Here is a 20,592-nt window from a genome sequence, read left to right as displayed (position 1 = left end):
AATTGCGCAATTAGAATAACGATGTACAACAAAGTAAAAAAACGGTAAAAGGAGACTTTAATTAATGTAGAAAACAATTCAACACCTTTACAAGATGTGCAATGATCAAAACAATGTGGTAAAACACTAGTGACACGAAAATTCAGATGAAGTTTTCGATTTATTCTTTGCACATCCTAAGAGCATAAATCTTGCATTATGTTTTCAATAAGTTTTCAGATATCTCTTCATTGTGGCTCGGGAGGATAACAAACACCTCTGGTGGAATGAGAATCTTTTGTTGTGAGAAAATGAAAAGTTACAGAACTTTAACTAAATTTTTATGAGTTATCTGCTGGAAAGAACATTTTTCGATTAAGAGAAGATAGAAAGTTACAAAATTACTCGTAAATACTTAATAAAATTTGGTAACAAAAATAACATCTACATCTATAGAATAAGGGACTAAGGTATTTTTTTTAGGATATACCCTCCTCTTCAATGATCAAGATTACACCTCCCAAATTTATCTCGAAAGGTAGATACTGATGTACCATGGAGATTGATTAACGAAATCAACAGTCTTAGATGGAGGGTGACCGAACGCCAAGTAAAGTTGGAACTCTATAACCGACTACATAACCAAGACGCCCACGTCCTTGCTGCTTCGGTTTTGCCTCGTTGATTTTCAAGATTGGTTTTTTTTTAATCGTTCAACAAAAAAAAGCTTTTTTTATCCTATGTTGTTAATTTTGTTATAAAGTCTAGTCCGGGTTTGTAACGTTTTATTTTTGTTTTGGACTACTTTGTAACTTTTATTCAGTAATAGGTTATAATGATATATTCTCTAAAAAATAAAAATTATCTGGAACGATTGAAATTATATATTTTAAACTTATCTTCAAACACTTTTTATGGCGAAGATTACAAATTTCAAAACTTATCGCAAAATATTAAAATTATACTTCTCAAACTTGTCTTCCAACTCCTCTTTAATCACCCTCTTTAATAACTAAAATTACACCTCCTAAACTTAGGGTCAAATATAAATTATACTTATGTAAACATCTAGCTCTATCAATTGCTTGTACTTGCTCTCTAAATACCAACCCCCAAGTGTTTTTGTCTATTTAATTGGTCAAACTCTAGTACACATATACCACCTATCTGAGAGAACCTCTCTCTCTCTCTCTCTTTCGGTTTCGATTTTCGAAGAACAAGGAAAACGATCTCTCTCTCTCTAATGGTGGAAACTTGTTGGAATTTTCAGAGCCGTGTTAATGAATTCATAAATGATGGATTAAAAACTAGGTTTCGTTTTTCTTTTTTGGTGACAAATTCGATACTGACTCTTCATAATTCATTGGCTCTATAAAATCGTACTAGTAAATTTTAGGTATTACTATTAAGAATAGGAAATTTGAATCGAGATATGAAAATTATTGTGATTATATAAAAAAAAATAGAAAAAATGGCTGAAGAGGGAGAAAATGGAAACGGAGGATTTGATGAATTAAGAGCTTTCATTTCAAACCCTAGAGGAGGTGTTTTTCTTCCTACAGTTCAATCTGATAATTCATATGATCAGATTCTCAATGAAACTTTTACTGATCCTATGATGACAACAACTACTACAAATGTGATGAATTTAAACAGAAATGTTGAATTATTAAGTGTTGTTTCAGATGGTTCTTTAATGGGGGATTCTTTTAATCAAAATGGAGGTAGAAATGGTAGGAGTATTGCTGAAAGAAGGGCAGCAAGATGTGGGTTTGATGCATCAAGGATTAATACGGCTCGTTTTAGATCAGTTAGTCCATTGTCTTCTCCCTCTATGAATTCTTCATACCTTTCTATTCCTCCAGGTCTCAGTCCAACCTCATTGCTTGATTCCCCTGTTATGCTTTCTAATTCTCAGGTAATTTCTATCATTTGAGGATTTAAAGTTTCAATCTTTTTTGGTTTTAGATGATGTTTTTATGGTCATTCTCTTATTTCTTTTGGAAGGAAATGAAATGCTGTGACCTGTGTTTGGGTATTGATCATGAAAATTGGTTGTCATCCTTTTTTTTGTATATCTTTTTGTGATTGATGGATGGGCTTAAAGATTGCAGATATGACATGACTGAACTACTTGATTTCTATCTTTGTTTGTAAGTTTGTTTTTTAGCTCAGAATAAGTTGATTTTATTAGAAGAAAGAAGAATAAGAAAAAACTGCATGATGTAGTCGATGCAGAAGCGTAAAGATTATAGAGATCCTAATCTAATCACTCGACGATATGGTGTGGGTTCTGTAAAACTGAACCCCGCATGAGAACATATTGAGCGTGATGTAGTCGATGCAGAAGCATGAAGTAAGCTAAGAAGACATTAAAAGTAAAAGATAAAAAGTTTTAAATAACAAGGAGAAAAGTAATGCAACCAAGGGTTAATTCATGGATTCAAATATGATCTAGAAAGTAAGAACATCTATCTCTTTTGTATTGTTAGACTAACCTAATTGATAACTATTAATGGAACTTTTAATTAGGTATTTTATCATATAGAAATGTATCTTGGTTGTTATCCTAAATAAAACTAAAGAGAAACCATTAAAATTGGGATTTCAGCTGAACCTTTGACCATATTATCGGCCCATCACCATCAGAGCGCTTAAGAAAAAGAAAATGTGTGTATTCAACTGGGTCAGTCGTGGTCATTACCTGTTCTCAAATTTTAGCAAGTCTACGCGGTATCGCAAAGCATTGTCCGTTCTTTAGTTTTCAGGCTCAAAAGGCATTCCACTGAAGGAATGAAGTTTCGGCTTAGGTGGAAATTTCGGTAGGCATGAAAGTGGAAATATTTTGGTCATTTCGCCCGAAATATTTCAAAATTTAATTCCTTCATTCTACTAACTTCAAGTCTGGAAACTGCATGTATGAGGTAGTCCTTTTTTCTATTGCAATTGTATGGGGTAGTGCTGGTGTTTCTGATTTGCTTCTGATAAGCTGTATGCTATGAGCAAGATCAACATAGTTCAGCTGGAGTTGGATTCACATCAAATGGTTATCATATGAGATTCTTCGAAATTTCAGTGCTTAAAAGTGAACTGTTTACGTAGGCCTTATAGTGATACAAGGGTAGTGGCACTTTGACTTTGTATTTGAAGGCTATGGTGTCATTTATAATGAAAGACCAATAAACTATCTTATAATGTGTTAATTGATAGTCTTCCAAGTTCCATCAAGATAGAAGGGAGAGACAAGAGAAAGCATGATGTGGAATACCCTAACCTTCTGGAGATAAAGGAGTTCGGAACTGTAAATTGTATATGTATCACCTGTGGTTACCTTTCCCCCCTTTCCCCCCTTTCGTGCTTTTCCTTTTTTATTGTTGGAGCAACAATCCCAATTTTTTGTAAACTCAATGTTTTAGTGTAGTTTTTCCACAACTAATAACAATTATACGTACACGTTGATAGACTGTCTCCAGTTTACTGGTAGATGTCGCCTTTTAGCACATAAGGGTTTTCATAGAGGTGAACTTATACAACTACTTGGTAACTTGGAGTGGATGTTCAAAGTAGAATGTACTTAAAAGCAACCTCATCATGTAGAATAAGTCAACTCTGACATGAACAATTCTCATCTCAGGGACAATCATCACCAACAACTGGAAGTTTTGCATTGGCCACCCAGGGTCATGGAAGCACATTTCCTGTTTTAGCCACTACCAATATAGAAAAGGACAAGGGTGAGGATGTTGACTCTTCGTTCATGTTCAAACCTCATGGAAATCCTGTTCATCTGCAAGGCTTTTCAGGTGCAGAAGCTCAGGTAAGTGGTGGTTCTTTTTTATTTATATATGTACACCCCTGTTTTGTGCAATCAAATTTTGTATTGAGCATTCCCATCTTGTAAACTAGAAACAATAGTGAGTTTGTGTGAAAGCTTATAGTTTCCAACTTTCCATCATGATTATTGTGAATTGTAAATTTTATTATTCCTCTCTGGGGTGCTGTCAGTTTTCTGAAGTTTTATTAGAATATCACTCCTTGTTGAAGTTAGTGTTATTCATATATCTTAAGTCCTCAATACTTGTTTCCATCTCAATGAGTTTGCAGTTCTTTTTTTCAACTTTGCGGCGATAAATCGATTTTCCTACAATTCCTGGCGTCAAGCGATAGATTTGCAACTTGTTGGACTTTTGCTATAGCTAAAGTTTTGTCTATGTTGCACATAATCTTTTACTCATTGAAAACTAATTGACAGTGTCTTTTGTTAGGAACATAATTCCTTATATTTGTTAAACCACGTACAAATTACAAATTCAAATGTGTGATGCGACATTCTGGGAAAGTGGGTGTCTTAGCTTCTTGACAGATAATAAATCATGATCTGTTTCCTTTGCACATTAGTTTCTTCAAACAATTTCCATAATTTTATCTTTGAAGAATGTCAAATTAACTTTTATGCATCTAGGCCCTGGGTGTCGAGATGGCTACTGTCAACCATCAATCTTTCTCTCCCCTTCAACCACAACTGGAGTATGATTCTCAAGATGGATTTCGAAAACAAACTGAACCAAAGAACTGTGCCACCAGTTCTCTTTATAATATTGAAGTATCTAATAATATGACTGGGAACTCGAAGTGCCTTCCTTTACGAACATCACAATCAGGTATTACTACTGATCGAGCTACGCAGCCAGGCGAGCAGGTGCTCAGGGAGGATATGGGGTCGAAACATCTTTCTAAAGGGAACCAGAAAGGGGCATATCCTGCCTCAGGGATGGGTAGGCCACAAGAAGATGGATATAATTGGAGGAAGTATGGGCAAAAACAAGTAAAGGGAAGTGAATTCCCACGGAGTTATTATAAATGTACTTATCCAGACTGCAATGTGAAAAAAAAGGTTGAATGCTCCCTTGATGGTCACATAACTGAAATTATCTATGAGGGAGATCATGATCACGCACAGCCTCAACCTAATCGTCGATCATCACTTGGGTCTGCATATTTAGTTAATGAGATGTCAGACACTAGTGAGGTTACAGTAAAAGTTGAGGGAGAACCTGCTTGGAGAAGTAGGCTGCATGGATCCAAGGATAACAACGTTGGCCCAGATTGGAAGACCAATGGCCCGGAAAGAACATCATCTACATCTCTTGTCACTGAACTTTCTGATCAATTATCTACTGCCCAAGAGAAACACTTGGGTATTCTTGAATCTGCCGATACTCCAGAGCTTTCATCTACACTTGCTAGTCATGATGATGATGAAGATAGGGCCACACAGGGAAGCATATCACTTGGTGACGATGCTGATGATGGCGAATCAGAGTCCAAAAGAAGGTAACTTTTTTTTCTTCTCCATATCTTTTTCATATATTGACTATTTTCGCTTCTCTCCTTTAGATTTATTACATCTGTAAGGAATATAACATAGACTGTAGGCAGAAGCTTTGAGCCCTTAATTAGAATTGGATTTCTTCACATAATAATCTCTATTAAAGTCGGTTATTTATCAATAATAAGTTTGTGGTCATCAAACTCAAAACCAATTGGCAATGAGTGGAGGGGACCTAGAAATTATATTATTGGTTACTAGATAACCCTTCTCCCACGTGAGATTATTTTCACACACCCCATCACGTGTCGCGTTCTTTGAGCCTAACACGTGTTTTTTTTCTTTCCGGGTGACATGGAGCACGTGTGGCTTTTAAACCTATCACGTCTTGGCCTAGCTCTAATACCATGTTAAGTTTGTGGTGATCCGACTCAACCAATTGGCAATGAGTGCAGATGACCTAAACATTATACTCTTACTTGCTGGATCCCCCTTCTTCCTTGTGGGACTATTCTCACAAATAAAATGATCAACTGTATTTGTCTTTCTATGGGGATCGATCCTCCTTATATAGTATAATAATTGCAGAGCAAACTCTCTCTCATTCGGTTTCTTAAACTTAAAACAAATATAAATTCTAATCTAAAGACATTGTAATCCTATTCAACATAGAAGTCCTGATTTTGGTACTAGAAACCCCAAGTGAGACAGACACATAATTTGTAATTTAAGTGAAATAATTAAACTAGAGAATAATTAGAAGGTCCTAATTGAGAAAACTTTTGCATGATGAGATTATTGGTTCACAAAGAGAAGGATTAGCCGGGATTGATGGTGAAGGTAAATTTGGAAAAAGGCTTGTCATAGAGTGTCTTGGATTTGCGTAGCGCCTGAGTTTGAGTGTATGGTAATTTTCTCCTTACTTCAGACTTCCTTTAGGCTGTGCTTATGCATTGAAAATTTTTAGGATCTTCATGGAAAGATGAAGTACTTCCTACATATTCTCTGTTTCTGATGTCAACATTAGTGGTGAGCGTGATTGAAATTGAGATGAGGAGCTTTTTATGGCATGATAAATTAAAGGAATGCATTGCTCATAGAAAATATAAACAGAAAGATCAAAAATCTCATTGGTGGCTTCAGATATTTTTTCAAACTAATGAAGTTGGGTGGGTTGGTTATTAAGGATATAAGTTCTCCAAAACTGTCACGGATAAACACAGGAGTAAGTGGGTTATATTCAAAACGGGCTGGAGAAGTATTTACAATCATCTTCGAAAGTTTGAAGGCTTCGTATCTTTTGAGTAGGAAATGGTAGGAGATTAGATTTTGGAAGGACACTTGGTGTTTTAAATGGCCTCCAGGGGGAGATAATCCTGAATTTTTCCTGCTTGTCTACCGAGAAAAAATATGTTTATTGTTCTACTAGTTCTGTAGGGGAGATGAATTAGGAGTTAGTAATTAGAAGAAACTTTAATGACTAGATATAGGACGTACAACATCTTTGTCAGTTAAATGATTCAGAAGATGGAAGTGCATTTGAAGGTGATTGCTTTTTATATGGATGGTGTGTAAAAATAAGGTTCTCGCTGTTGATAATTTAAGAAGATGGGTTTGTGGATTAATAGATGCATTAATGTGTAAAGCTAATAAAGAGACTAATGATGTAAACCGGAAGTTTCATGTGCAAAACACTAGTTTCCGTATTTCTTGGGAAAACTTGCTACTCTTGGGTAATAATACAGAACCTTTTTTTACATATTGGCTTGACTTTTTGGGTAGGTGTGGCGCCTAAATTGGTCAGGTGGAGAAGATGGGGTGGTCTAAAGGAGACCCATGTCAGGAAAAACCTTGTACCATGTGGAACTACAACAGTGGGCTTGGGAAATGCCTAAGCTAAGGACAATATGGCTAGTAGTAAGCCTGGTGTCACAACAAATGGTATCAAAGCTTAGGCCGGTATAAAGCGGGACCCATGCCAAGGAAAAACCTTGTGTGAGGAGACTAGTGGCCTGGGTGATGCGTAAATCAATGACAATGAGAATAGTATCGAAGCCAGTATTACATCAAATGGTATCAAAGCCTAAGCTTTCTCGTAAGTGGTGGTGGTTGACGTAAACAGAAGTTTTCTCTGTAAGGCATTTATCTCACATTGCCTAGGAAGATTTTCCAGACCTATATTGTTACAGAACACCTTGACTTGCTTATTAGCTAGCCTTTTGTGAGGATTTGTCGCTAGATTGGTAAGTGGAGAAGTCTGGGGTAGTGTAGGGCAGGCCCGTGCCAAGGAAAAACCTTGCATCATCTAAAACTAGGCTAGTGGGTCTAGCGATGTCTAAATCAATGACAACTTGGCTATGGTTTTAATTTGCTTATTAGTCCTATGGATATGTCATCAATCGCAAAAGATGTTAAAAACTTCGAAATCTTAATTCTCAGGTTATTATTTGGGAGTTGGGAAATCAAGAAATAAGACAATTTTACAAAAGGGTAAAGATTGAGTATGGCAACATTATGGTGGATATTCTTTCACAATTTTATTTTTGGTCTGAGAGGAAGAAATGGACACAATTAGTCTTGTAGATGGAGTTCATTATTATTTGGGACACGATTTTTGCATTACTTTAATTTGATTTCTGCGTTTGGATCCACCGATAGATCTCTTTCTTGTAATTATATATATATATGTAATCATTTTTTCACTTGTTAAAAAGAAAAGATTTGCATGATGTAGATTGTGGATGATTATGTAGTCGACCTATCTTATGCCTTGCCCGTGATGAAGGCCCATGGTCGTTAAATGGAAGTTACTTTAAAACTGAAGTGCCGAAACTTGTTTTATTGTGGGGTAAAAAGAGTCCCAAGGATATTTAGTATTCTCAGTAGCAAGTTTTAGTTATCTTTCCGACAGAGTTATCTATAAAAGGAACCCTCCCCTGCGTTCAACGAATTATCTTAATTGTTAGTTACATTGTGGGAAACATTATTTGGTATTTAGTTATTTATATAAACATACTACTGCAGGAAGAGAGAGAGTTCTGTGGTTGAAACTAATATTGCGTCAAGATCCGGACGTGAACCTAAAGTTGTTGTCCAGACACCGACTGAAGTTGACGTACTTGAAGATGGTTATCGTTGGCGCAAATATGGGCAAAAAGTGGTCAAAGGGAATCCAAACCCAAGGTAGCATTTTCTTTTTCGTTCTGTATTTTAAATTTTTTATTTTCTTTCTTTTAGATGTTTAGCTCAGTAGCCGCTTCTCAAACGGGTTGTGATTTTCAGTAGACACAAATTTATCATATATGGATATCATCTTTTCTATTTCTCATTCGACTAGTATGATTTTTAAGTAGACTAGAATCTAAGGGTTTTTACCTCATCGTGTGATTTTCAGGAGCTACTACAAATGCACAGCTGCTGGATGTAATGTTAGAAAGCATGTCGAAAGAGCTTCTAAGGACAGACAATTTGTGATCACAACCTATGAAGGTAAACACAACCATGAAGTACCTGCAGCTAGAAACAGTAGCCATGGAAACTCAAGCAACGGAAATGGAAATTCAAATAATCAAAATTCCGTAAGTTTGCCAAGAATCACTATTCCAAAACCTGAACCTCAACTTCATGATCTAGTACCTCACTTTGACAGTAAACCCAATCTCACAAACGAATTCTTCAGACCTGGTAACCTTGGAAGTTTTGCTACCGATATGAAGTTTACGCCTTCCTCATGTTATGATATGAAGTTTCAACCATTTCAGACTGTAATTCCTTGTGGATCTTTTGGGTTGAATCCCAACATCAATGAAGTTCATCAACCACCTTCAATTCCTCAGTCGATTCCAGATTTCCCAATTCCCTTACCCCCAATGAATTTCCCTTTATCGCCAAACTTAGAATTCAATAGCTTTAATTTCAATAATCATGGAAAAACAGTTATCCCAGTTCAACCTTTTCTTGGTATTCAACAGCCCAAGGAAGAATACTTTGGTCCTAAACAAGAGCAGAAGGATGATAGTGGATTTGAATCCACCAACCATCTTGGGGATTCATCGCCGTCGACAATGTGTTCAAGGTTCATGGGAGGTGGTTTTTAATTGTAAATAATTGCTCAATTTTTTTTCCTTCAAAGCTCAGAGTTTCAGATTCTGACATTATTGTCTTCTTTTCGGTTGTGATTGATTATTTATGAGAAAGGAAAAGAAAAAACAGATAACTGAAGAAGAAAGCATTTCTCTGCTACTAGTTAGCTCTCTCAGTAGGCTGTTTCTTAATGTGTTGACCTTGTTGAATGAATTTTGTGAAAATAAGCTAGTTTCTATTGTTTGGTTGCAATTTTATTTCGGCAATATTTGACACTCCTAAGCTCTAAACGATGACAAATAGTTCGTTAATCCTCAATGAAAATAATCTTCCAAGCATGCTTATTTTGGGAATTTGATCCTAATTTTATGAAACCAATAGGTTAAACCATAAAAAATGTTGATTCATTATCTTCTAGTAACTCTAAGAGATGAACCCAATTTGCAGTTCACCAAACTTGTTCTCTAGTAGGAGAATAACCTTGTTGATTTGAGATTGTCAATGTGGAGGTCTATAAAAGAGAGTCAACAAAATGGGAAGAGAAGAGAAATCTCAAACTTTCTATTAGGACATTAAATCATCAATAGAAATATACAACCACACTCATCTTAAACCTCACTACATTGTCTCTAAAGTATATGTAAATTACCATCAAAATGAACTTTACAAACACATCAAAAAAATTCACTTACACTGACAATATGTTGTAGTCAAACAAATAGTTGGTTTGATCTCACCTAAACCGTAGAATATTTCTTGATTCGGTCACCATGTTAACAACTACTTGCTCTGAAAATAAGATATGACCAGAAGCTAGTAGCGTGGGTTTAGGTCTGATACCATGTTTAGTTTACTAACTTCGATGAGAGTAATAGACAACATTACCAAGTTTCAACTCCATTCCCATCCTTACTAGATGCAGCTTCTACAGACCAAAAATTCTCATTACCATTACCATCACCAAACCCTAGTTCATCATTTTCATCATCTTTAACACTAAATTCCTTCCATTCATCTTCCTCAAACAAATTCTCAAAACCATCTTCCTCACCAATACCATATTCATCATCATCATTACTATCATCATCATCATTACTACCATCAACATCATCATCATCATTAAGATAATGAGGACTGCAAGCCTTTCTCCTTCTCTCTCTCCTCAACATCTTCCCTTCTCTCACTAACTCTATCAATCTCTCTCTAAACCCTAATAATTCATCCTTTTCCAATAACCTACCTTCATCATCATACCCTTCTACCAAAAACACAGAATCTCTTAACCCTTTCATACTCACATAAAACATCTCTGGATGCCTAACAAGCATCCCTCTAACCTTATTTGATAACCCAAATTCCTTCCTAAAATGAGTTAAATGATCAACCAATGTCCTCTTCTCAACTGTCATCCCCAAAATCTCTCTCACTAATGAACAACTCCTCTTCTCTGCTTCAATTGATCCACCCTTAAACCCTAATTCTCCTCCTCCCACCACTTCATTATAAGGTGAAATTTCTTGAAATTCCCCAAATTTTATCAAAAAATCTCTATGCTTTCTCTTCAAATTCAACCCTTTTCTCAATCTTAATTGCTTGAATTTCAATGGTCTATCAACAATCAAATTTAGGGTTTTAGGAATCATGGGTGGGAGAGGTACAGCAAGATTAGGATCCCAATTAACAAGTTCTAATGCTCGCCCATAAGAAGTATCAACAGTTTTAAATCGATCAGGGTGATTGTTACAAAGACGAGATCGAAAATTCGGTGGAAGCCCAAGATCAGGTCCGATATGAACAAGTTTTGATAAAAGAAGACGATGATGAGTTGATAACATGAGAAGTTTTTGTAGTTTAATAGCTAAAGCAGTTGAAATTGAAGATTTTAGGGCTAATTCTTGAGAAGCTAGGGTTTGTGCTTTAGGTGTTAAACGAACACAGAGATGATCTTGATGAGTAGATGAAGATGGGATTGTAAATGTTTGAAAAATTGTTGGGTAACGATGAATCATTGAGAGAAGAGAACGAGGTTTTGGAAGAGAAAGATAAGAACGACATTTTGAGAGAATTTGAATTGGGATGTAATGTTTAGGTTTTGATAGAATTAGGGTTTTGAGTTTTTGAACAAATCTGATTTTGTTTTGATTCACTATTTGTCTATCTAAAGATGGGTTTTTTATAATTTTAGTTGAAGGAGAAGAACATGTGATTGATATGGAAATTCTTTTAGGGTTTTTCGGTTTGATTTTGGGAGTGATAATGGAGGGTTTAAGGGATGGAGATGAGAGAGAAAGGAGTTGGAAAGAAGAGTTGTATGTGGGTTTTGGGGGGAAAGTTAGGTGATGAAGAGAAGCCATTAGTTTTTGCTTTGTCACAGAGAGAATTTGGAGGATATATTTTAGATAAGGGGTAGTTTTGGAATACTTTCTTATTTGTCAATCAAAGGGTATTTTCATTTTACCCCTTGGAGTAATTGGTACTTGAGTTTACCCTCCTTAATGTACGGTAATTTAGTTTTACCCCTTCAGTTAGTGTTTTCCGTCATGTGTTTTGTTAGGATGGAATTTAGTGACTAAAATACCCTAATCATCTTCGAGAACAACAGTTTCCACCCACCATCATCTTATCATCTGCACCACCATCACCTTATCATCTAACACCCTCTTATCCCGTTCACAAAACTCTTTAACACATCTATTTTTCATCTCCCAAATTCAAAACGTTCGAGAAAATCTAGAGAAAGAAAGTAAAATCTAGAGAGAAATCTAAAATTACTTCTCATGAAATCTGCCATCTCCATTCTAGTATAAATTACTCATGAAAGATTCAATTACTTTCCCATAATTAATCAAATTTTTCCAAAGCTTTGGACATACGAAGCCTTATGGTGAATTAGAGCCAAATAATCTAAACAAAGACGAGGCAAAAAAAAAAAAAAAAACATGGAAATTACACAACTACAAAGACAAACAATTGCATGAGAGCTAAATGAGATTTTTATGTAAATCTGTTTTTCTATGAGTACATCGGGTACATCTTGAATACATTCCTGAAACAATGAGAGACCCATATCAACCATTTTTTGGTCTAAAATAAAAAAGCTAAGTGGCATATGGGTACATCTTCAAACCATCAATCCTTCTCAACGAGCTCGAATTAACTATTTCTTTGTTCGTTCAGGTAATGGAGAATAATTTACCTCGCCTCGAATATTACTTTCCAAAACACTGATAGTTATACAACATAATTTTTAAACAATCCTCGTGCACTCTCAACTCTTTTCTGCATCGCCAAGATAAGGTAATGGCTTTTCACTACAACCAGGGGCGGAGCTGTATGAAGACTAACCCAGGCTATAGCCTGGGTCAGTCTTAAGCTTTTCCCACCTAGATACCATCACTCAAGGAGGATAGCCCGGATGGTGAAGGCTTGGTATCACGCACATTAGGGCCGTTGTTCGAAACTCACAGAGAGCAATGATTTTTTCTCTTTTTAGAAATGGCCATTTGAGGGAAATAACTTTTTGGCCCCCAATTTACAAGGAAGTCATAATTTTAGTCTTAATTGGTGACTAACTGCCATTTTGATACTCAATTTTGTCAAGACTTCTTTTTTGACCCCATTTAGCTTTTGTGTTTCTTTGTTGTATTTTAATTGTTTTGTTATTTTTATCTTTCACTTCATCTTGCTCCCTCATATATTTCATCTTTCTCTTCCTCTCCGTCTTTCTCCATTTCCCTCTTTTCATGTTTCTCTCTCCCGGCTCTTAGTCTTTTTTCACTTTTCTATTGTCTCTCAGTGATTGTCGAGAAAGTGAGAGTCCTGTTTGTCTGAATATTTCTTCTTTATGGACAACTAGCTTAGAACGTTTATTATATCTTGTTTCATTTAATATGGTTAGACAAAAGAGTTTATGTCCTACTTTTTTTTTTGGTTTACTACAAATGTAATATTTTTTTCCACTTTTGATATCCTAGACATGTCTATTAGTACAAACGAAAAAATTATCATATAATGAATAAACGTATGAAGCAATTGTGATTAAATAAAAATGTATTTATCTTTTATAAGCTTTGATACACTTCTATATACAAATTAATACGCGGATTTTCTTTAAGTTAGCCATGCCTAGAACAAAATCCTGGCTCCGCCCCTGACTACAACGTTCCTTTTACCCACTAGAATAGAACCTACGCTGGTGTTTAGAGGGTTCGAAGTCTGGAAACCTCAATGCCAAATGGACTCCATGTGGCTGTCGCCAATGCCTGAGGTCTGTGGGTGATTGTTGTTTGCCCATGTTTTAGTGGGTGAAAATACCAGAAAAACCCAACCTCCTTTCAGCTTCAGGAAGATTTAGGTGAAGGGCTTACTTTACAGACTTCAGTATTGAATCCACAGTCCATTAGAAGAAGCAACCATGCTCTCTGTTGTTCAGACAGACGATCACGGGGACCCTTAACTTCAACAAGTTTAGCCTCACCTCTGTATTCTCCACAGAAACGCCAAAGCAACAAATCTGGCATCCCACTTGACCAACTCCTGTAATCTTGTGTTAGGAGACGGCATAGTGAGGATAAACACGGCCCGCCTACACATGTTACAGCAGCTCGTAAATCGGATAATGAATGTCTGTCCCAATTAACACCTCGACATGCTGTTCCTAAATGTAATTCCCATGCTGTGATGAGGATCTCCTCAGCCATGCCTTCGGAAATGTTATGTAGACAAGATTCGATCAGATCCTTCCTTGCTATGTAGAAGTTATCAGTCTCGAGGTCCAAGGGGGATGTCTGCAACAAGAATCGACTATATGTTAAGACTCGCGCTCATGTGATTCAGTCTACAATTCCGATCATAACCATTAGTCCTACTAAGAGTTTGACTCTAAAGCTGATTGTAGAATCTTCATGATGAGAGAGTATCAACTGTTTCTTTGAAGTATCAAAGAATTAAAACCAAAGGTATGATGCTGCCGTCATTGTGTTAACTACGACTCTAGGTAAAACTTGAAGTGATGATTCTAGCACTCCACAGAGATGATATATTCAAGGACTTCAATGTGCGTTAGAGCATTTAGTGAACACAGAAGCTAGAATTGACCCTCCACTTGAACCTTCGGGTCATCCAATAATAGTTTTCGGCATTTTAGACGTGGATCTATGTGAGAAGTCGATAACCAAGTTGATGGTCAACTAGAGGGTCAATCAGTCAATGAAGCGCCGGTCTTTAGTAAATGATAGCAGGCAAAATGTGTTAAGCGCTCCTCCTTACCTGAAATCTATTACGGAAGACATCTGGAACGTCTGCAAATATTGCTTCCCACATAAGAAGCCCGAAAATGGTCATCCAAATGCCACTCTCAGTATGTACACCCTGCCAATTACCACCTTCTTCTGCAGCATAATATTGCAGAGCAAGCTGCTCCACACCACACTGCTCTCCATCTTCGCCGTAAAACCTGCTCTTCATTCCTATGTCGCAGCTTAAAGGTCTTCCCAGAATATGCACCTAGTTCGTAAAAGAAATAAAACTACATTTGTCCAATTTCTTCTTGGAACTTCCAAATCTTGGAACTTCCAAATCTTGGAAGAGGAAAAAATGAAACTACCTCCTTAATTGTTCGCTTGATGGAATCAGCAAAACTAGGAATTTTCCAGCGTCTTGGTGGTTTCCCCAGGCGCAATATTCGCCTCTGTAATGCCATTTTTGAACCAGACCGAACCCATGGATCAAGTAATCCTTCTTCTGCAACTAAGAGGCTCTCATTGAGGCGACCAATGTGCTCCAAATCAACTGATAGTCGTGCGGTCCAATATCCTCTTCTTCTACCGCATGTTATTACGTCTAGTAACCGCTTCAGTAACCTTATTGCATCTTCGTACCTGAAAATGATTCAGAGTTCGGTTGGAGGATCTGACAATAATATATTTGGTAGTTCTAACCAGTAGTACATATGTCCTGTTCCAGTCAAACAACTGCACATACTTCCGACAAACTGGTCCAAGTTTGACAACCTAGGTAGGCCACTGGTTTGGATGAAATAATCCTTTTCTTGAAAACGTAATAAGAAATAAATATGCACCGGTGAAGCTATACCACTTCCTATCATCTACTTATTTGCTTAAGAATGACACACCAAAAGGTTGAATTATATGTAACTGAAAAACTTCCATACCTACGCTCACGCTCAAGAAATGAAACTCCTAATGTGACCACCTTCGAGTACACCCACAAAGCAGAGAAAGTAGAAAGAAATGACATCTTAAGATCTGGAGCGGAAGACATAGATACTTCATCCGAACAACTAAATAGGCGACTGTCAGATATGTTCACACATCTCATCATTGTGTCAGTGTCGTTTTGATCAAGGGATTCGTCGATAATTTGTGCTACTTCAATGGCCTGAGACAGATAACTGTACAATTAGTAAAAATAATGGCACAATAGTTAACTATCCAAGCAGAAGCATATCATCACCTCTTCATATGCAAGTAGTTCAGTTCTATCTGGGAAAATTTGGTTGGAAACTATGCAGTTATAAGCTGGATACTTTACTCTGCCCAAATCAACCATTAGAAAGGCAGTAAAATCCTGCTCACCATTGAGGAAGAAAAGCCTCTGCGTGAACAAAACAGGCAAGGAAACTTACCAAAGATGGACATAAAAATACAAACTCAGGAATTGCAAAAATTAATGCAGGTATTGAAAGTTGGTAAAGGAACCAGTGAACCACCAATCAACACCTGGATTCGCCAGAGAAGAAACTCGGCAGTTGAAGAAATACAAACGCAGGTTCCTGTCCTATCTAAAATCATGCTTAGGAGAGATGGACTGCATAGTGGTAGTAAGAAGCCATAATGTTAGACAACTAATGTCCAAGGCATCGAACACAGTGATAACAAAATATGAATGCTAGACCAGCTTTATACCATTTCCCGATTTTAAATGAAGATGATAATAATGAAACCAATTCCTGCTTCCTGGTTGAGTGAATGCCTTTCTGAAGTAGTCATTGAAACATAAAAAAAAAAAAGGTTTACTTTAGAAGATCAAGCGAAAGTAATATAAAAGAACAGAGCAGGATTATCCACAAGGCCACGTATGAGTCCCAAAATTATGTAGTTTTTAGCATGTTTCACAAGGACGACCCTGCTACAATTAGAGGACCACAAGTGTTAAGCAACTAATGTCGACCCACAATTTGAGTTTAGAGATTCCAACTGAGAAAGACCATGAAGGTGAACTCTGGAATTGGGATAGTTAACTCTATCTCCCGCGTGGCCACCTAAATTCATTCAGAATCAAGTGATACTCACTGGTAAAATAACACCATAAGATTCATAACTGGGAATCAAATAAAGTATAGTTCTTTTCATTTAACTTGGACTTTGCATTCAAATGTCAAGATTCTGAAGTAGAAAGATGAAAACCGCCCAAACTCTTTGAGAACCAAACAGTGAACCAAGAAAGCTCAGCTCATAAACTTCTGAGTCCATAAACAGTCCAATGAGAGCTGTGTGAACGAAACGATGTTAACCTTTTTCAAGGAAGGTGTTATTCTATCACATCACCGGCCCAAATGATTATGCTAACCTATCAATACTGGTCAAGAAGGTTAAAAAATGTTTGACCCGTATCTGTCCGCAAAGAAAGCTCATACTTTGCAGTCATCAGAAGCCAACAACTTAATATAGGAGCCTAAACTATGGCAACATCCAGACTTGAGATGTTACCCATCCATCACGCTCCAAATAGTAGGCATATAACTTACTGGAAAGAGAAAAAAGTACTGTTTTGGCGATTCTCTAAACAACAATAAATGGTCCATGCAACACACTACAACTTCAAGAAAACAATGGGCAAAATGATTCGAAATTTGCGACAGTTGGACAAACCAAATGTTGTCCTCCCTACTCAGCATGCCAAGGAAGTAAAACGATGCAAAATATAAATGATGGTACTGAGATTTATTCCATATTGAAAAACAAAAAATTTAAGTTCTATTACAAAAAGATGATTAAAGATATAAAAAGGCGTACACAAACCTTAGAATGTGACAAACTCAAAATCTCTCGTAGTTCAGAAACAGTCAGCACATCTAACACCTCATTTATACACTTACTTGGTTCCTTTGTAGACTCTAGCGAACAGAAATAACCTGTCGCTGTAATAAGGATAAAACTTAAACGTTCAGACTTCAGAACATGAAACTTTCTTTTTTTCAACAAACATGCAAATTTGCTTCTAAAGATTCTTGTGTTGCACTTGCATGTGAAAGATGACAAACTTATATAGATTAATACCACAAAGTCCTCCAATAGCCTCTTGAAAATTTGATATTTCAGGATAAGAAATATTAGACATCCGAAACCATGGCCCTACAATATCATTCCAGTAAAGTTCAATTAGTCCCATGAATTGCCAAACCTCGAAAACTCATGCATCCTAACTTAATTCAGATAACTTGATTAAAACTTAAAAGGATATCCTGATTGCATCCTCTTATGATTATATTAATACCAGATTATTGAATTCTTACACCATGATTATGCAGCAATCAATTGGTGAGAAGACAATTTTAGAAAATGATATAAAGAGAGAGAAACCTTTTCGAGTATATAGTCGAACAAAAAGATTCTGACTATCATCTGAGAGTGAATTGAATGACTCTGTGAAACAGAAGAAAAAAATAACTTGGTGGCATGATAAAATAATAAATATAAAGAATGAAACGAAAAGAAAGCTATGCTATCGAAAGAACATAGACCACAAGTACAATAAAATGTACATAAAAAACATCACTTACCTATAAAATTCTTTTCAGTATCTATGAAAAGGTGATGGTTTCTCTTCATGACTTCTTGGATCATCACGAGAAAATTTTGCTGATACATTGTCTTGCTAGGCAGGAAAGATTTTGCATATTCAACCATATAACGAACATTTTCCCATAAAGAGTTATCATGGTGATCATTAGATTCACCTGTTCTGGTAATTACTTGGCATACAATCTGAATGGGAACCATATCAAGAGAATTTTCTGGAAGAGATAATACACTTCCCTGCAAAACATTTCGGAAAGCAAACAACCCAATAACTTGGTCACATAAAACTTCTAATCTCATAGATTGATGATGTCAAAAGACAATTCAATTGAAGTATGTCCAACAATGTATGCAAATCTTAAGCTAGTACGTCGAATATACAAATACGAAACATAAACTTCAACTGATAAATGTGACTATCATGGGTTAAGAATCTGAGATATCGTAAATCTGCATGATACTATAAGCACTCAAATTTGATAAGGTTAAAATTCACATAATACACGATTCAAAATTTATTTTTTCTTATCAAGGAAGGAAAATATCAAGTTTTTCAAGGACAGCCACAGGCCACAGCCATTTCAGTTAAAAACTTGTGATACCTCAAAACTCAAGGAGCCCTTTGCAATTAGAGGAGATAGATACCTAGCCAATTTCCGAGGTATAAAACCAATCACTTTCTGGCAACCAGAGTCCATAGAAAGAACCTGATTCATAAAATTAATGTGATTCCAAGCCATGATAGAAAACTGAAGTAAAAAAAATTAAAAATAATGATCTTTTTTTAACCTTAACAGCATTTGGATCCTTCTCATTATCCTGGTCTCTCAAAAAAGAGACGCCATCCCCTATCTTCAATTCAACTTCATCCCCAAATCGACGGCCAACAATAACAGTGTTGAAAACTGCCACAGACTCATCATCTGCAGATTTATCTACATCAAGCTGTGGCAACATCGCAATAGGAACGGATGAAGAAGGTGCATCCACATCCTTTTCCTTGATAACATTTTCATTGTACACGTTATCATCTTCATATGAATTGTTTTCACTAGAACTATTCACCTTCACCTCCTCACAAGTTTCTATATCACATAATGAATTCAAAGACGACTCATTTTCACCCGTATAATTATCATCAATCCGGCCAGGTTTCGGCGCATTATTCTGCACAAGAACCTCATCCTTTAGTATTGCTGCAGGATTGGTTCCTAAACTATCTGATTCATCAGCCTGAGATTTGGGTTTTGATCTTGAGCTAAAACTAAACTGAAGAAGAGTTTGTTGTTTTAATTTCCGTTTTGTTCCTCTTTTTAAACACATATCTGCAAACCATTGACTGGAACCATAAACATCTCTATACCCACAAACAATTGATTGGAACCATAATTTATTCAAATCGAAAAGACTAGTTTAAGATTAAAAATTATACCTAAATGAGAGTTAAGAACGTTATTCGACCCTTGAACGGTGTTTCCACAAACAGGGCAAGTGACAAAATCTGTTTTTTCAATGTTATCATCATCATAACTACATTTTCCAGATTTGCTGGATTCAGAAATATTTGTTGCAATGTTTGATACTTCCTCTTCAGATTCATTTCTGGGATTAACTGAAGCATTCTGAAAAATAAACAGATTGAAATCAACTTGGAGTGCCGAACCGGAAAGAGATGAAGAGAGAGAGAGAGAGAGAGAGAGAGAGAGAGAGAGAGAGAGAGAGAGAGAGAGAGATTGCCTGAGGATGTGTGCGGAGGAGGAGTGATTCACGGTTGGGGAGGATCCTCCGACGCTTTCCGATCAATCTAATCAAGCTTTCTCTTCCGGTAAGCATGGATTATGTTGGTGAAGAAGAAGCCCTAATTGGTTTCGGCACTCGAAGGGCTTATGAATAAGACTGTGATTTATATCATCCCGCCAAACAGAGAAATTTGGCGTTAGAAGTCCTCAACCTTTTGACACAATTAATATCAGGTCCCTTATTTATATCTCTTAGGTGCTGTTTGTTTTTTTTATATGTCTGAATCTGAATTTGCTGAATCTGAATTTGCTGAATTATTTTATAATTTTGGTGTTTGTTTTTAAATCTGAACCAATGAGTCTGAATTAAAATAATGACATTTGTACCTTTAAAAAAACAAAAAACCTAATTTCTATTTTCTCCCATGCTAAAACATTCCTAAAAGCAAGAAACCCTAGATCCCTCCCTCACCTCTCTCTTTCTCCTTTTCTCTGTCTCTCTTTACCCTCAATCTCTCACACACTCTCTCTCTCTCCAAACATAAGCACAAAAATCTTCAATTTGGAAAGGAACTGATCACTTTTAGGGATGAGCAGACATTAATAAGTTGAGGGTTTTCCTTTTAATAGTGTTTTGGTT

At 36.3% G+C, this 20,592-nt stretch overlaps 3 protein-coding genes across 3 annotated transcripts; 1 reads left to right on the top strand and 2 right to left on the bottom strand.

Moving 5' to 3' along the window:
* The first annotated feature begins 999 nt into the window (after positions 1-999).
* Positions 1,000-9,643, top strand: LOC147559853 (WRKY transcription factor SUSIBA2-like). The gene is made up of 5 exons (XM_086661812.1): positions 1,000-1,897; positions 3,614-3,796; positions 4,442-5,313; positions 8,333-8,491; positions 8,703-9,643. Exons 1-5 carry the CDS (start codon positions 1,451-1,453, stop codon positions 9,403-9,405), a joined length of 2,364 nt encoding a protein of 787 aa, XP_086517938.1. The 5' UTR covers positions 1,000-1,450; the 3' UTR covers positions 9,406-9,643.
* Positions 9,644-9,924: 281 nt separating this feature from the next.
* Positions 9,925-11,786, bottom strand: EMB1692 (Ubiquitin carboxyl-terminal hydrolase family protein). Its single transcript, XM_086661813.1, has one exon. It carries the CDS (start codon positions 11,743-11,745, stop codon positions 10,273-10,275), a length of 1,473 nt encoding a protein of 490 aa, XP_086517939.1. The 5' UTR covers positions 11,746-11,786; the 3' UTR covers positions 9,925-10,272.
* A 583-nt stretch (positions 11,787-12,369) lies between these two features.
* Positions 12,370-20,207, bottom strand: LOC147559851 (zinc ion binding/nucleic acid binding/hydrolase). Its single transcript, XM_086661811.1, has 16 exons — positions 19,951-20,207; positions 19,646-19,835; positions 19,003-19,538; positions 18,816-18,920; positions 18,195-18,450; positions 17,995-18,057; positions 17,692-17,766; positions 17,434-17,552; positions 16,318-16,388; positions 16,132-16,219; positions 15,866-16,006; positions 15,564-15,790; positions 14,997-15,270; positions 14,660-14,896; positions 13,547-14,178; positions 12,370-12,702 (listed from the first exon to the last, which is right to left on the bottom strand). Exons 1-15 carry the CDS (start codon positions 20,044-20,046, stop codon positions 13,732-13,734), a joined length of 2,925 nt encoding a protein of 974 aa, XP_086517937.1. The 5' UTR covers positions 20,047-20,207; the 3' UTR covers positions 12,370-12,702; positions 13,547-13,731.
* Positions 20,208-20,592: the final 385 nt, after the last annotated feature.

The sequence above is a fragment of the Eschscholzia californica genome, unplaced genomic scaffold (assembly GCF_041429995.1).
Source record: "Eschscholzia californica isolate CP2 unplaced genomic scaffold, dmEscCali1.0.p SCAF_2, whole genome shotgun sequence".
Classification (NCBI taxonomy): Eukaryota; Viridiplantae; Streptophyta; class Magnoliopsida; order Ranunculales; family Papaveraceae; genus Eschscholzia; species Eschscholzia californica.
The sequence above is the reverse complement of the archived record's forward strand: the minus strand, read 5'-3'. Positions and strand labels throughout refer to the sequence as shown.